Source organism: Chenopodium album, chromosome 15, assembly GCF_948465745.1.
Source record: "Chenopodium album chromosome 15, dcCheAlbu1.1, whole genome shotgun sequence".
Classification (NCBI taxonomy): domain Eukaryota; kingdom Viridiplantae; phylum Streptophyta; class Magnoliopsida; order Caryophyllales; family Amaranthaceae; genus Chenopodium; species Chenopodium album.
The window spans coordinates 13,330,152-13,346,819 of record NC_137848.1 but is presented as its reverse complement, the minus strand read 5'-3'; the positions used below and the strand labels follow the sequence as shown (position 1 = coordinate 13,346,819).

The following is a 16,668-nucleotide window of genomic DNA, read 5'->3' as shown; positions in this document are numbered from 1 at the left end:
CTGTTTACTTATAGGAGACTTCAATCAAGTAGATTCACTAAGTGATAAACTGGGTGGATTAATAGTAATTAAATGGTTGGATGTCTTTTTAGATTGGAAGATCCATTCGAATCTATTTGAATTACCTTTTGTCGGACCTCGTTATACATGGACAAATAAGAGGTTGGGTTTGGATTTAATTATGGAACAAATTAATAAAAGTTATGCATCTCTAAAATGGTTAGATGATTTTCCAAACTATAGGATTTTTCAAGAACCAATCATAGCCTCAGATCATGCGGCTATTGTGTATGACTCAAATCCGATTGTCACACGTTCAAATCGACCTTACCAAGTTGAAAATTGGTGTTTAACTTTCAAATCAACGGTTTTATTGAGGAAGCCATGGGAAGATCGTGTGTAGGTTCTGCTATGTTTAAATATGCTACGAGTTTTAGGTGGTTGCGGGGTAAACTTCAGAATTGGTGTTTAGATCATAGGAAAGTTTGAGGTGTAAACTAGAAGAATGTATCTAAATAGTTGACTAAGGTTGGTGACAAAGTCTCTTCTCTCCAAGATGGTGATTGTAAGAGTCGTTTGAAGCGCACCTACGTATAAGCATGTGTGAATATGCTTGGCACTCATAGGAAGTGGGAATTGACGCATATGATTAGGGACAAATAAAGTAGGGAGCCATCAACAAGTTTTTAAGGAACTTGTAAACCGTTCACGGATCATAAAAGGCAACCACGAATAAAGGGACAACGATAGGTAACAATGATTGACCCGTGAAGGTTACATCCCATTCATAATCCATAAGATTACTAACTCCATATGATTTGGAACCACGAAAGGAGGATCGGGGCTGATGGTACGAAGTGAGTCATGGAGTCACATTCGCCCGTATTGGCCTCTACTTGATTCTTTTAGTGAAAAGTGATTCCCTGCGATGTCAAAGGCATACAAAAAAATACTCCAAACTATTATTAGGCTAAATTGGTTGAATATTAATGCAACATGTAATTCTAAAATATTCGTGATCACTTAATTAAACAACAAGATTAAAAAGAAACCTAAACCGGTCGTCCAAGTTAACTTATTAGGCGTTATATTCAATTACATATTCCCTTTAAACATGCAATATGATGATCAGTAATAATAATAAAATCAACATTAATATTGGAAGCAATTTACCAATAATATCGTTAGTCAAATCAAATTAAAATAATAACCCTAATCACGATACTAGCAATAAGAATAAAAATAAGAGTAATTAAGTGATTAATTACTCACTTTCCGCGTTTCCTTGAATTGCTACATCATGAATAAATTGTTAGTAACTTCAATAAAAATATAAAACAAATTGAAATTAAATTAAATTAAAAGTAGAGTTGATTTGGTCCAAACCCTCAGTTAATTATACCTTTTACGCCTTGGTTTAAGTACGAAACCTCGGGTTAAGTATGAACTCCTTGGAGTGCTTAAGGGATGTATGGAAGAATAAGGTGGCTAGGGTTTAGACTAAAGCAAGAGAGAGTGAGATAAGAGAATGATTGTTGGTGTAGAGGGAGAGAGAATGATTGTTGATGTAGAGGGAAAGAGAATGATTTTTGGTGTAGAGGGAGAGAGAATGATTTTTGGTGCCCCAAACTGCAAAAATGAGGGGGTATTTATAGAGGAAATGAACAGAAAATTCCACGAAACCCTAGAAGAGATAAGATCCGTGAAAAAACCCTAATTCTGCAACGTAACACGGTACCGGGTACCGTGACACGGTGTTGTCCACTGTGGCACGGTATAGCACACCATGTTGCGGTGTACAATTCTGCCAAAAATGCGTCCAGATTCATTTTAGCGCGTGAGAAAAAACGCGGAATAGGCACGGGAAAGCACCGTGACAAGGTGAAGAGTACCGTGTCATGGTACAAGACACCTTGACACGTCAGCTTGTACCGTGACGCGGTGCTTAAGGTGTTGCGCGGTAATTTCAATTTGTTACACGTTTTTAAAACTATGATAACTTTTGATCCCTAACTCTGAATAAAGCATATAATATATAGTTAGGAATCTTATCAATTCTAATTTCCAAACCAATTGGAATCAGGTCAAAATCATTTATAGATTTTAAGATATGATCGTTTTAGTGAAAGGGTGTCGGTTTTGGACCGAGTTTAGTGTTTTGCTCATATCTTCTTCATTTTAAATTGGAATTGGGCTTATGATATATCGTTGGAAATTTTATTGAAAGGCCTATCCAACCAAATAATATTTGGATCAAAATTATTGGGGCACAAAATCATTTCAGCTCGATTTTGTGATGTGGACACGAAAAGAGGAAAATATGTTATGATTTGGAGAAAATGGGCTAAGAATTGGGTTGGTTTATCAAATGTATAGGATTGACCATGGATTCAAGCACTCCAAAGATTAAATACTCGACCCTACCAATAATGACGGCGAAAGGTTGTTCATCATCATATTTTGTTTTGGGGAGACATTTTTAGGTGTCTACAGTAATGTATACATAGAAGAGATTAATAAGCATTTACCTTTGTGTGACTTGGTTTTAAATACTAGCAGTAGCGGAAGAAAGAGAAGTGGATTAAGATGGGTTATATTCCTTCGAAACTCATGTTTAGTAAGGTTAAGCAGCGAAATAAGAGAAGGGAAATTGTAAGTCTACGAAATTGAGAAGACGAATGGATCACAGGATAGGAAAATATTGAAGCTTTTATGCGTGGTTCTTTGCTTGAGGTTTACAATTCGACTGTTTTGCCAGAGACAGTATTGGGGGAGGAAATTGATTTGGTATTACTGGAATTGACGCTTCCCCATTTAAATGATAATGAGAATTTAGGCTTGGTGAAGCCCTTTTTACCACGTGAGATTAAGAAAGCTTTCTTCTCTATTAAAAAGCAAAATTCTCCGGGCTTGGATGGATACATTGAGGAGTTTTTTCATTTGCACTGGGATAGAGTAGTATAGACACCCAAATGTGTCTCCCTAAAACCAAACCCAGTGATGAATATCTTTCACGTCATTTGATTATCGAACAAGGTGAAAGTGTGAAAAGTCTAGTGATGAGGATGTTTTTATTAAAATATTTCTCTTTCTATTTTCAAAAATATTTCTTTTCTTACTCTATTTATATAAAAATAGCCAGTCCAATTTGGTTTGGTCCATGATAAGGGTCCAATAATAGTGTAGTTGGATTGAACTTAAAAAGAGCTTTGCAATGATATATTATAAGCCCAATTCCGATGAATTATGAGGAAGTAATGGATTAAATTAAATTAGGCCCAATGATTTTAAATGTGGCCCAATGATCTAGAGGAGGGCCTATTAATTATTATTCCTAAAGTAATTAGGATTGATTTTGATCTTTTAGGAATATCTAGAAGGTTCTCTTTAATTCTAATAGGATTAGGATTGATAATTATATTTTTAAAGAAAAGATGTTTTATTTTGAATAAAATATATTGAATCTGATTCTAAATCTTCTTGGACGCGGAATTACTTGTAACCGGTTTAAAAAGTGATTCCGCGTGTAAAAGCGCGTTGTACTTTTGAACCAGCGCGAGACGACAGAGTCGTCGCCTAGCGCTGACCTTTGTCGCCTGGCGATGAGCTTGTTGTCTGGCGCTGACTCCTGTCGTTGACGACAAGAGGTCTTTTATTCCGAATGGGACTCGAACTTTTTTCTATCGTATCCCGAGCTATTTTTTCTATAAATAAGGGTCGTATCTCCTCCGTTTTTAATCATTCACAACAACCATAATCAACAATCATCAATCTCTCTCTTTCTCTCTCTAAAAGCTAGAAGCTTTCCTTCTCTCTCTATTCTTTTTCTAAACCTTCTCTCACAAAATTCCACATTCATTAGTTCTAGACACATCTAGCCAAGTTCGAAGTTGCCTTCGCCCTAGACGTGAAAGGTTGATAATTTCTGAGGGTTTAGTCCCAAATTAATATTTCAATTATTTAATTTAATTATTTGATTTATTATTTTCCTTAAAGTTACTAACGCGTGTATTTTGTTATTAGAAAGAGATACGAGGCATCCAAGTAAGTGATTTAATTACTTTAATTATTGATCTTTTGATATAGAAATCATGCTTAAATTATTTTGCTGATTCCTAGTATCATGTTAGGATGTTATATTGCTTCCTAGTATCATGTTTAGGGATAATAAAATTTCTGATATCATGTATATTATTATGATGCTTCCTATTTCTTTCCTAATATCATGTTAGTGTCATGTTAGGGCTAATTGATCTTTAATGTTTAGTGACATGTTAGGGTTTGTTATTAATCTTGTTAGTATCATGCCTAGGATCTTGCTATTATTATTAAGTTTTGATTATGATGATGATTATTATGTTGCTTGATATTATATATATTGTCATTGTTATTGCTTGATCACGCCATTTATGCATGTTTAAAGGGAAATTGTACTTGTAATCACGCTTAATAAGATAATTAATAATCTTGTTTAGGTTATTATGATTATAATTCAAGTGATCGCCAATAATAGATTTGTTTGTGCATTAATATTCAACCAACATAAATTAAACAGGTTTAGGGTTAACCTATTGATTGTATGTTAGTCAGAAAGCGCACATGAATACGAGAAGAATAAAGTAGAGGCCTATTTTTAGGGCAGGTTCAATCTCTTTTAGGTTGGATTTGTACCTTCATCCCTGAACTTCCAGTCATGGTTCCAGACCTATTGGAGTTAACGATCTCCTGGATCATTAAGGGGTGTAACCTTCACCCTGTGAACGGTTTACAAGTTCCTAAAACTTGTTGGCGACTCTTTTGCTCTAGCTTCCTTCCCTTTGGACGCCACCATGCTTAAGTGTATGATCACAGTGGGACTCAAGTTTGGGATGCTTGAAATATTCCCTACAAGTGGGTACGACGATAACAAGATAAGTTCAATTTTTTTTTTGAAATAGGTTATCTTCTTAAGGAGATTAATTCTTCTTTGTTGGTGATGATCCCAAAGGTGGAGACTCCAGAACTGGCTTCCTAATTCCGGCTGATAAGTTTGTGTAATACCATCTATAAGGGTATTGCGAAATGTTTGGTTAACAAAATGAAAGCTTGTCTTGTGAATCTGATAAAAAATACCAACACGCTTTCATTCCAGGGAGATATATGGAGGATAATATTTTGCTAAGTCATGAACTACTTCAATCAATAAATACCAGGAAGGAGCGAGTTGCGACAATAGCTATCAAGGTTGACATGTCAAAGACTTATGATAGAGTTAACTGGTTCTTCTTGCTCAAAGTTCTCTATGCGATTGATTTTCCAGAGAGATGGATACAATGGATCTCACAGTGTATCACAGCTGTGTTGTATAGGACCTTAATTAATGGGCAGGTGTCAAATATCTTTAAACTAGCTTGTGGCCTTAGACAGGGGGATCCTCTCTTCCCCTATCTATTTATCTTCTGTATGGATATACTATCGAGGATGATTATCTCAGCAGAGAACATTGGAAGACTAAAAGGCATCCGAGTAACGCGGAGGTCACCTCCCATTTCTCACTTATTTTTTGCTGATGATGTTACGTTGTTTTCTCAGTTGACGGAGGAATCCTGTGCAACGGTGGTGGAAATTTTCACTAGGTTCGGGAAAATTTCAGGGTAACAACTCAATCTAAATAAATCTTTTGTGAAGTTTAGTTCGACTACGACAGTGGAGGAGGCTTAGGCTTAGCTTTTAGAAGTATACTCAACATTAATCAACGGACGGTGATGGGTCGACATTTGGGGGCCCCAATTGAGTTTTTGGAAGGAAAGAAGAATGTATTTCAATTCCTTAGAGGGGAGCATGTTATTATTAACTTAATTAAGTATTGTTTTTTTTTTCCTTTTTTCTTTTTAAATGTTATGAATTTTTATGTTTTTTATTTAACCTCATACTAAGCTACCACATAACTCTTTCTCTCCACACTCCTCCCATTTTTTATTAAATTTTCCACATACCTTTCAATGTATTCTATCATTCTTACTTTATTCACATTTTTCTATCTTACACTCACTGTGATATGAAACAACCAAGAAAAAAACCAATTTTCAATCCAAACTTCAATATTTAAGATGTAAGTTGAGAGATAACAAATAACAAAGATAAATTCTTATCACATCAACAACCAAGTTTGATGCAATAAGAGTTTAATCAAAACTTGCCTAACACAAAGTAGAGCAAATATTATTAGAGGAGAAATCACATAGATTTCAATAATCACAAAGATTATGGGTAGAGAGAGAAAATATCATGAGATTCAAAATTAAGCAAAAATAGTCATCACTAAAAGCAATTAATAAGCGTTACAAAACAACCCTAAAGTTCTTGAATTACACCCCTTGGATTACAAATGAAAGGCCAAGAATAAAAGCAAGCTAAGAAAAACAAAAAGAAAGAACAAAAGTGTAATACCCCGTATTTTTATACATATTTTAATTTAAATACGTATTTTATAAAGTATTTAAATAATTCAAAATGAATTATTTATGGTATTTTATTAATTCAAAAAGAATTATTTTAATTAAAGGTCTATTTTTATTTATTTAATAGTCTTGAAAATATTTTATTTCATGATTTAGGAACTTTGGGGCACATAAATTTTTATAAAAGGAAGTTTTAAAGTCAATGGGATTTTAATAAAGTCAAATGGCTAGTTTGAATAGGAGAAGGGATCATCAAGGGTAGAAAGAGAATTTAAGCTAGGAGGGTTTTGAGAGAGGGTATAAATACCCATTATATGAGCAAATTAAATTTGCCCAAGGTGGAGAATACTCAAAGGTAAACTCTCTCTCTCCTCTTATTTTCTCTCCCTTTTAGTTTTCCCCCTCCCTCTATTTTTACACACTCACACGCACACACTAAGGTGGCCGGTCTCCATGATAACACGATATTATACACAATCAATATGTGATATTTGGTCATGTTTTATTGTGTTTTCTTCATTTTCCTAATCTTTTTTAAGCTATTATTCTTCCTATTTCGATATTGCTCTTCTCGGTTTGTTTGTTTTTGTTTTTGTAGGAATAGGGCTCGATTTGCGTGGAATTCGTTTTGATCGCGAGATAGTTCTTTATATGGAGCGTTTCTAGCGTCAAGGAAGCATTGTGGCAGCCTACTCGACAACTTGGTTGTGGCGTGTAATCTATTGCCACATCCTGGTTGTGGGCGTCTATATTAAAGTAAGGGAGAGGCGAAGAACAACCCACTCCACAGCCCGGTTGTGGCGGTTTTCTTCATGCCACAACCCACCTGTGGCAGCTCGTTTTGGCAGCGTTTAGGAGTCCTATTAAGATAGAAATACCTAGTTTTATGAGAGGATATAAATAGGTTTTGGATAGTCTTTTATCGATCACTTTTATATACATTATTTTAGAGTTTTTTGGTATTACGTTCTTCTACAATACTTTCTAGGGTTTTGCTTTGAAGATTGAAGATTTCATATTAAATTTCAAGTATTAATTTCTTTTCCTTATTCTCTTTAATTCTATTGTTATTATGTTTTCTTTAATTAATTGTCTTGTTATTTCTATTATCATGTGTGAGTAGTTTCATTATCTAGGGTTAGGTTGAACCCTAATATGGATTGATATGTTAATTAATTCCCAATTTCCAATTTAATTAATTTATAATTCCTCTTTGTTAGGGTTGGTTTTATTATCAATGATTAACTAGTAATAGTATTATTGAATGTAATTAGGTTTACAATGAAAGTTGATTCTTAATTGATTTTAGAACCCTAATTAAAAGTAAGAGATTTTATGCATGAAAATAGCTAATTGTTCTTGCTAGGACTTATATGATGTCGTTCTCAATGTCTTTAATATGTATGATTTCATGAAAATAGGTATGATTGCATGTTAGGGAAGCTATTAGTTAATCGAAAGAAACTCTTAGTATTGTTTCAGGGAGCATCTGTCCTGTGGAATATTTATTGATTTAATTGAGGAAAAGGGATTGTTCTATTGCATTGATTTATATTAGTGGGGATACTTAATCTTAGATGTCTTTAGTTCTTGATTAATTCCGTATTATTATTATTATTTTATTGCTTATTAGTTAATATTGTTTTAGTATGTATTTCTCAACTTTGATTGGTTACTTGCTTAGTATTGATTTGAGTCTGTTTAATTAGTTAGTCCTTAGTCTCTTGGGATTCGATCCCTACTTGCTCAACTACATAGAAGAGTTAGTTCGGTTATTTTTGTTAGGTACGCGACACGCCTATCAAATTTTGGCACCGTTGCCGGGGACTAACGGTTTTATTCTAGTTCGTGATTCGTTTTACTAAGCTATTATTTGTTACTTCGGCTATTGTCTCTTGTGTTTTTGATACTCTACTTTTAGTTCTTTGTTGCATGCAAACTCGACGTTCAGGGTCAGACGATTTAATTCCACTTAATTATGAAATCGAAGCAACTACAAGGAGACGAGGAGGTAGAAGAAGAAGGAGAAATCAAACCCATAGAAACATGGTCGATCTAGGAACAAAGTCTCTTTTGGAGTATGGTATTCCTGATACCACAACCGGACTCCTCTCCAGCATTGTCAGACCACTCGTTACTGCTCAGAACTTTGAATTGAAACCACATTTCATTCAGTTCATCTTCAATGATTCGTTCGCAGGCACAACTCATGATTGCCCAGTCAGTCACATTTATAGTTTCTTGGAGAAATGCGATACTATGAAGCTAAATGGTGTTACAGATGATGCTATTAGACTTCGCCTTTTTCCTTTCTCATTACGGGATAGGGCGAAGGAATGGTTGAAAGATGAAGGTACTGGCTCTTTTGGCACATGGGACAAACTGGTGAAAGCTTTTCTAGTCAAGTTCTTGGGACAGGAAAAGACTGCAAGGTTGAGATATGAGCTATCTACTTTCGGGCAGTCAGATGCTGAGTCCTTATATGAAGCATGGAGGAGGTTCAAGCGATTGCAGAGACAATGTCCTCACCATGGTATTCCTGAATGGATGTTGATCCAAACCTTTTACAATGGCTTAACTCATGAGTTCCGAATTTATATTGATACTGCATCTGGTGGTTCCCTCCTGACTAAGAACCCAACTGAGGCAAAGGAGCTAATTGAGAAGATGGCGGCAAATGATAATTACCATCCAGGAGGACGACGCAATGTTAAAAAGGGAGGTATGCATGATGTTGATGCTCTAACCCTTTTAACTAGTTTTGTGCAGGCATTGACAAGCAAGTTCGACAAGCTTCAAGCTGGATCCTCTTCTAGCTCACCTGAAACTTGTCAAATGTGTAACGTGCAAGGTCACATTGCACCCGACTGTCCACAAAACTTTATTGAGATGTCGATCGAGGAAGCCAATGCATTCTACACTTCAAATTTCAAAAGGCCATATGACCCTCATTCAAACACATATAATGAAGGTTGGAAACATCATCCAAATTTCTCTTACAAGAATACCCAAGCTCAACAAAATCCACCTCCACCACCACCTCACAACAACAATTATAATGCACCACCTGGTTTCCAAGCAAGACCACCTCTAGTCCAACAACCTATGCAACCACCTCCACAAAAATCCAACCTTGAGTTGATGATGGAGAACCACAACAAACAACCACATCCAACAACTACAAGCTTCGAACAAGCTCATGGAAAATCAAATAAGTCAACTTGCTCATCAAGTTGGCCAATCTTTAAAGACTCCGGGTGCTTTTCCGGGTCAAACATAGCAACCACCAAATGGGCATATGAATTCTGTGACTTTGAGGAGTGGAAAGCAGTTGGAAGATCCTCCCATGAGGGAGCCATCAAAGGAGGTTGTTGAAAAGGTAATCACAAAAGAGAAGGTGGTTGATGGTAGTGCGATTGAGGGAAAGCAAAACGTATCGACTCCACCACCGCTTGCTCTATATGTGCCGCAAGTTCCTTTCCCTCAAAGGTTGGCTCAAGCTAAGTAGGAGAAAAAGTATGGAAAATTTCTTGATATTTTGAAAAAGCTTCATATCAACATTCCATTCTTAGATGCAATATCTGAGATGCCATCTTATGCAAAAATTTTAAAGGATATGCTCTCTAACAAGAAGAAGCTAGAGGAGAATGCTACGGTTGCGTTAAATGTAGAGTGTAGTGCTATTTTGCAAAATACACTTCCTAAGAAACTAGGCGATCCGGGTAGCTACTCAATTCCAGTGAAGCTTGGAGATATAGAGATTTACAAGGCACTATGTGATCTTGGTGCAAGTGTGAGTCTCACGCCGCTCTCTATTGGCAAGAAACTTCATATGGGTGAACTAAAGCCTACGCGCATATCTCTACAACTTGCAGATAGGTCGGTTAAATTTCCTTTGGGTATACTTGAAGATGTTCCTCTTCGTGTAGGAAAATTTTCTTTATCCCGTGCGACTTTGTTGTGATGGAGATGGAAGAGGATGCACATGTCCCCATCATTCTTGGTAGACCATTCTTAGCCACTGCAGGTGCAATTATTGATATGAAGAATAGTAAAATTACTTTTGAGGTGGGCGACGAGAAAATGGAGTATTCACTCTTGAATGCTATGGGAACTCCTTCCATGGGAGAGACTATTTGTCAATTGGATGTCCTTGATGATTTAGAACGTGAGCGACTTCCCTTGATTAAAACGGATGATGCACTTGAAACGATGTTAGTGGGAAGTGCCAATGAGGAAGATTGGGAAACAAGGGAGTACACACCGCTACTTCAGGAAGGAAAAGCCAATCCAACCGTCGCTCTAGTGAAGGAAGTACTTAGTGCATCGAGTGTTAAGGAGAGTACTACGCCTCCCGAGGTAGAGTTAAAACCCCTTCCCTCTACTCTTAAATATGCATATCTTGGTCCTAATAATACATATCCAGTTATTGTCAATGCTGAGCTTAATGACACGAAATTAGAGCAACTGCTCACTGTTTTGAGAAAATATAAAAGTGTTATTGGGTACACCATTGATGATATTAAGGGTATTAATCCTTCATTTTGTATGCATAAGATAATTCTTGAGGACGATCATACCTCCTCCATAGAACCTCAAAGACGACTTAATCCAAATATGATGGAGGTAGTTAAAAAAGAGGTTCTTAAATTGCTTGCTGCAGGAATAATCTGCCCTATCTCAGATAGTAAGTGGGTTAGCCCTGTACAAGTAGTTCCAAAGAATGGGGGTATGACCGTTGTCAAGAATGACAAGGGTGAGCCAATCGCTACTAGAATTGTTACAGGTTGGCGAATGTGTATTGATTATAGGAGGTTGAATAAGGCCACCCGAAAGGACCATTTTCCCCTCCCCTTTATTGATTAAATGCTTGAACGTTTGGCTAAGCATTCCTTTTTCTGCTACTTGGACGGATATTCTGGGTTCTTTCAAATTCCCATTCGTCCATGTGATCAGGAAAAGACTACTTTCACATGTCCCTATGGCACCTTCGCCTATCGAAGAATGCCATTTGGATTATGTAATGCTCTAGCCACGTTCCAACGTTGTATGATGGCAATTTTCTCAAGTCTTATTGAAAATTCAATGGAACTTTTTATGGATGAATTTTTCGTCTACGGAACATCTTTTGGTGCATGTCTTGAAAATTTGAAAAAGGTGCTCTATAGATGTCAAGAAGTCAATTTAATTTTAAACTGGGAAAAATGTCATTTTATGGTACAACAAGGAGTTGTTCTAGGCCATGTGGTATCACATAAGGTTATCGAGGTTGATAAAGCAAAGATAAAGGTCATTGAGAGCCTACCTCCTCCTAATTCTGTAAAAGGAGTTCGGAGCTTTCTTGGTCATGCAGGATTTTATAGACGATTTATTGAAGATTTTTCGAAAATCGCTCGACCTCTAACTGAGATTTTGGCCAAGGATGCCCCATTTGTATTTACTGGTGCTTGTTTTTAGGCTTTAAACAAGTTGAAGGAAGATTTGATCTCCGCTCCTGTTATGCAACCCCCGGATTGGACCCTGCCATTGGAGATTACGTGTGATGCTAGTGACTATGCGGTAGGGGCCGTCTTGGGGCAATGAAAGGATAGGAAACTTCACGCTATTTATTACTCTAGTAAAACTCTTGATTCTGCTCAAATGAATTATGCCATAACTGAAAAGGAGATGCTAGCAGTAATTTATGCAATAGACAAGTTTCACTCCTACCTTGTTGGTTCAAAGGTGATAATTCACACAGATCACGCTGCATTGAAATATTTGATGACTAAAAGTCACGCCAAGCCGCGTTTGATTCGATGGGTCCTTCAATTGCAAGATTACGACATTGAGATAAGGGACACGAAAGGGACTGAAAATGTCGTCGCATACCATCTTTCTCGCATCCTCCTCGATAAGAGGGATGGGGATGACCTCCCAATTGATGATTCTTTCCCTGATGAACATTTATTAGCACATTCTTAAATTGAATCACCTTGGTATGCTGATTTAGCTAATTTCTTGTCCACAGGTGTATTGCCTCACGGCTACTCGTCTCAACAAAAGAAGAAATTCTTTTACGAGGCCAAGCGACATTTTTGGGATGATCCATTCCTTTGTAGGCTATGTGCAGATGCTATGATTAGACGATGCGTCCTAGAAGTTGAGGTAAGCAACATTATTTCACATTGCCATGACTTACCTTGTGGTGGACATACAGGTCCTATAAAAACGGCCGTGAAGATTTTACAATGTGGTTTCTATTAGCCAACTGTGTTCAAGGACATGTACTCATATGTCAAGGCTTGTGATCGTTGTCAACGGACCGGCAACATTTCAAGGAAGAACGAGATGTCACTCAACAACATACTCGAGGTCGAGTTGTTTGACGTGTGGGGGATTGTAGAAACCCAAATGTGTCTCCCCAAAACCAAACCCAGTGATGAATATCTTTCACGTCATTTGATTATCGAACGAGGTGAAAGTGTGAAAAGTCTAGTGATGTGGATGTTTTTATTAAAATATCTCTCTTTCTGTTTTTGAAAACATTTCTTTTCTTATACTCTATTTATGAATATAGCCAGTCCAATTTAGTTTGGTCCATGATAAGGGTCCAATAATAGTGTAGTTGAGTTGGCCTCGAAAAGAGCTTTCCAACGATATATTATAAGCCCAATTCCGATGAATAATGGATTAAATTAAATTGGGCCTGAAATGATTTTTATATGTGACCCAATGATCTAGAGGAGGGCCTATTAATTATTATTCCTAAACTTATTAGGATTGATTTTAATCTCCTAGAATATTTAGAAGGTTCCTTTTAATTCTAATGGAATTAGGATTAATAATTATATTTTAAAGAGTTTTATTTGGAATAAAATAAGTGTTTTATGATAAACCTGATTTTAATTTGATAAACACAGAATTTGCTGCTTAATCATATTAAGAAGAGGATTTCGTACAAAAGCGCGTTTTATCTTTTAGCGCCAAACGACAAAGTCTGTCGCCTGGCGCTAAGCTTGTTGCCTGGCGCTGATGTCTGTTGCCTGGCGACAGATGCTAGTTTTATTCCGAATAGAACTTGATTTGTTTCCGGACTATTTTCTTATAAATAGGGGTCGTATCTTCCCCGTTTTGAATCATCAACAATCAATCATCTCTTTCTATTCTCTCTCTAAAAAGCTAGAAGATTTCCTTCTCTCTCTATTATTTTTCTAAACCTTCCATTTTACAAAATTCCACATTCACGAGTTTTAGACACACCTAGCCAAGTTCGAAGTTGCCTTCGCCCTAGACGTGAAAGGTTTATAATTTCTGAGGGTTTGGTCCCAAATCCTTTTTCAATTATTTAATTGTTGGTTTATTATTTTCCTTGAAGTTACTAACGCATGTATTTTGTTATTAGAAAGAGGTACGAGGCATCGAAGTAAGTAATTTAATTGCTTTATTGCTCTTTTGATATAGAAATAATGCTTAGAGTATTTTGTTGATTCCTAGTATCATGTTAGGATGTTTTATTGCTTTCTAGTATCATGTTAGGGTTAACTAAAATTTCTAATATCATGTATATTTTATTATGATGCTTCCTATTTCTTTCCTTCTAGCATGTTAGTGTCATGCTAGGGATAAAAATTTGATCTTTAGTGTTTAGTGACATGCTAGGGTTTGTTATTAATCTTGTTAGTATCATGCCTAAGATCTTGCTATTATTATTAAGCTTTGATTATGATGATGATTATTATGTTGCTTGACATATTTTTATTGTTATTGCTTGATCACGCCTTTTATGCATGTTTAAAGGGAATTTGTACTTGTAATCACGCTTAATAATCTTGTTTAAGCTAATATGATTATAATTCAAGTGATCGCCAATAATAGATTTTTTTGTGCATTAATATTCAACCAACATAGATTAAACAGGTTTAGGGTTAACCTATTGATTGTATGTTAGTCAGAAAGTGCACATAAATACGAGAAGAATAAAGTAGAGGCTTATTTTTAGGGCAAGTTCAATCTCTTTTAGGTTGGATTTGTACCTTCATCCCCGAACTTTCAGTCATGGTTCCAGACCTATTGGAGTTAACGATCTCCTGGATCGTTAAGGAGTGTAACCTTCACCCTGTGAACAGTTTACAAGTTCCTAAAACTTGTTGGCAACTCTTTTACTCTAGCTTTCTTCCCTTTTGACGCCACCATGCTTAAGTGTATGATCACAGTGGGGCTCAAGTGTGGGATGCTTGAAATGGGACCATTCCTTTCTTCTAATGGAAATCGATACATTTTAGTGGTCGTTGACTATGTCTCAAAGTGGGTTAAAGCAATTGCTACTCCAAGCAATGATGCTCGTGTGGTAAGTGAGTTTTTCAAAAAAGTTATTTTCCCTCGTTTCGGTTTACCACGTGTGTTGATTAGTGACAGGGGAACACATTTCTTAGAGCATCGATTTGAAGCAATGTTGAAGAAGTATGGAGTGCAACATAGAATTGGTATTGGTTATCACCCACAGACTAGTGGTCAAGTCGAGGTGTCGAACCGAGAAATTAAATCTATCTTAGAGAAAATAGTTGCAAGGACAAGAAAAGATTGGTCGATGAAAATTGATGATGCATTATGGGAATACCTGTAGGGTATTTCAAGCCATCCTACACTTGAGCCCCACTGTGATCATACACTTAAGCATGGAGGCGTCCAAAGAGAAGGAAGCTAGAGCAAAAGAGTCGCCAACAAGTTTTTGGGAACTTGTAAACCGTTCACAGGGTGAAGGTTACACCCCTTCACGATCCATGAGATTGCAAACTCCATAGTGGTCTGGAACCATGACTGGATATTCGGGGATGAAGGTACAAATCCAACCTAAAAAAGATTGAACCTGCCCTAAAAATAGGCCTCTACTTTATTCTTCTCATATTCATGTGCGATTTGTGACTAACATACAATCAATATATTAACCCTAAACCTGTTTAATCTATGTTGGTTGAATATTAATGCACAAATAAAATTATTATTGGCGGTCACTTGAATTATAATCATATTAGCCCTAAACAAGATTATTAATTATCTTATTAAGCGTGATTACAAGTACAAATTCCCTTTAAACATGCATAAAAGGCGTGATCAAGCAACAACAATAAATATAATATAAGATCAAGCAACATAATAATAATAATAATCATAATTATAAAAATAATAATTATAACAATAATAATCATGTTAAAGCATAATATTAGCAAGATCCTAGGCATGATACTAACAAGATTAATAACAAACCCTAGCATGTCACTAAACATCAAAGATCAAAGCTTTAGCCCTAACATGATACTAACATGATATTAATATGATATTAGAAAGCATAGGAAGCACCCTAAACATGATATCAGAAAGCAATAATAACATCCTAAGCATGATGCTAGGAATTAATAAATAATAAACATGCTTTCTACAAGAATAGAGCAATAAGACTACATACTTTGATGCCTCGTATCTCTTTCTAATAAAAAAATACACGTGTTAGTAACTTCAAGGAAAATATAAAATCAAACAATTAAATTAAATAATTGAAATAGAGATTTGGGACCAAACCCTCAGAAATTATAACCTTTCACGTCTAGGATGAAGGCAACTTCGAACTTAGCTAGGTGTTTCTAGAACTAATGTATGAGGAATTTTTTTTGAGAGAAGGTTTAGAAAAAGAATAAAGAGAGAGAAAGCTTCTAGCTTTTAGAGAGAGAGACATTATTATTGTTGACTAAAAACGGAGGTTTAAGGACCCTATTTATAACGAAAATCAGCCGGAATATGATAAAATAGAATCAGAGTTCGAAAAGGAATAAAACACGACGATGTCGCCACACAAGCTCCTATCGCCGACTGTCGCCAGGCGACAGCCTGTGGTGCAGCGCTGCAGGCAATTTTTCCACATGTTTTCATATTTTGATAAAATTAAGCGTACAAGGGGTAAAACTGTGATTTTATTTAAAACACTTCTTTTATTCTAAATAAAAATCATAAAACTCATTTATCAATGCTAATCACATTAGAATTCAAAAGAACCTTCTAGAAGACTATAATCAATCCTAATTGCATTAGGAATCATAAATCATAATGGGCCCTCCTCTAGATCATTGGACCGTATATAAAGGTCAAACCGGGCCCAGTTTAGTATTTTGGCCATAACTTCCTCATTTTTCATCGGAATTGGGCTTATAATATATCGTTGGAAAGCTCTTTTCGAGCCCAATCCAACTACACT

At 36.1% G+C, this 16,668-nt stretch overlaps 1 protein-coding gene and 1 non-coding gene across 2 annotated transcripts; one reads left to right on the top strand and one right to left on the bottom strand.

Moving 5' to 3' along the window:
* Nucleotides 1-8,486: 8,486 nt before the first annotated feature.
* LOC145580848 (uncharacterized) lies at nucleotides 8,487-10,404 on the top strand. The gene is made up of 2 exons (XM_081637935.1): nucleotides 8,487-9,807; nucleotides 10,013-10,404. The coding sequence occupies exons 1-2, from the start codon at nucleotides 8,487-8,489 to the stop codon at nucleotides 10,402-10,404; spliced, it is 1,713 nt and encodes a 570-aa protein (XP_081494061.1).
* On the bottom strand, nucleotides 8,871-8,977 carry LOC145583697 (small nucleolar RNA R71). The gene has a single exon (XR_014100296.1). It is a non-coding gene; the product is annotated as a small nucleolar RNA R71 (small nucleolar RNA).
* Nucleotides 10,405-16,668: the final 6,264 nt, after the last annotated feature.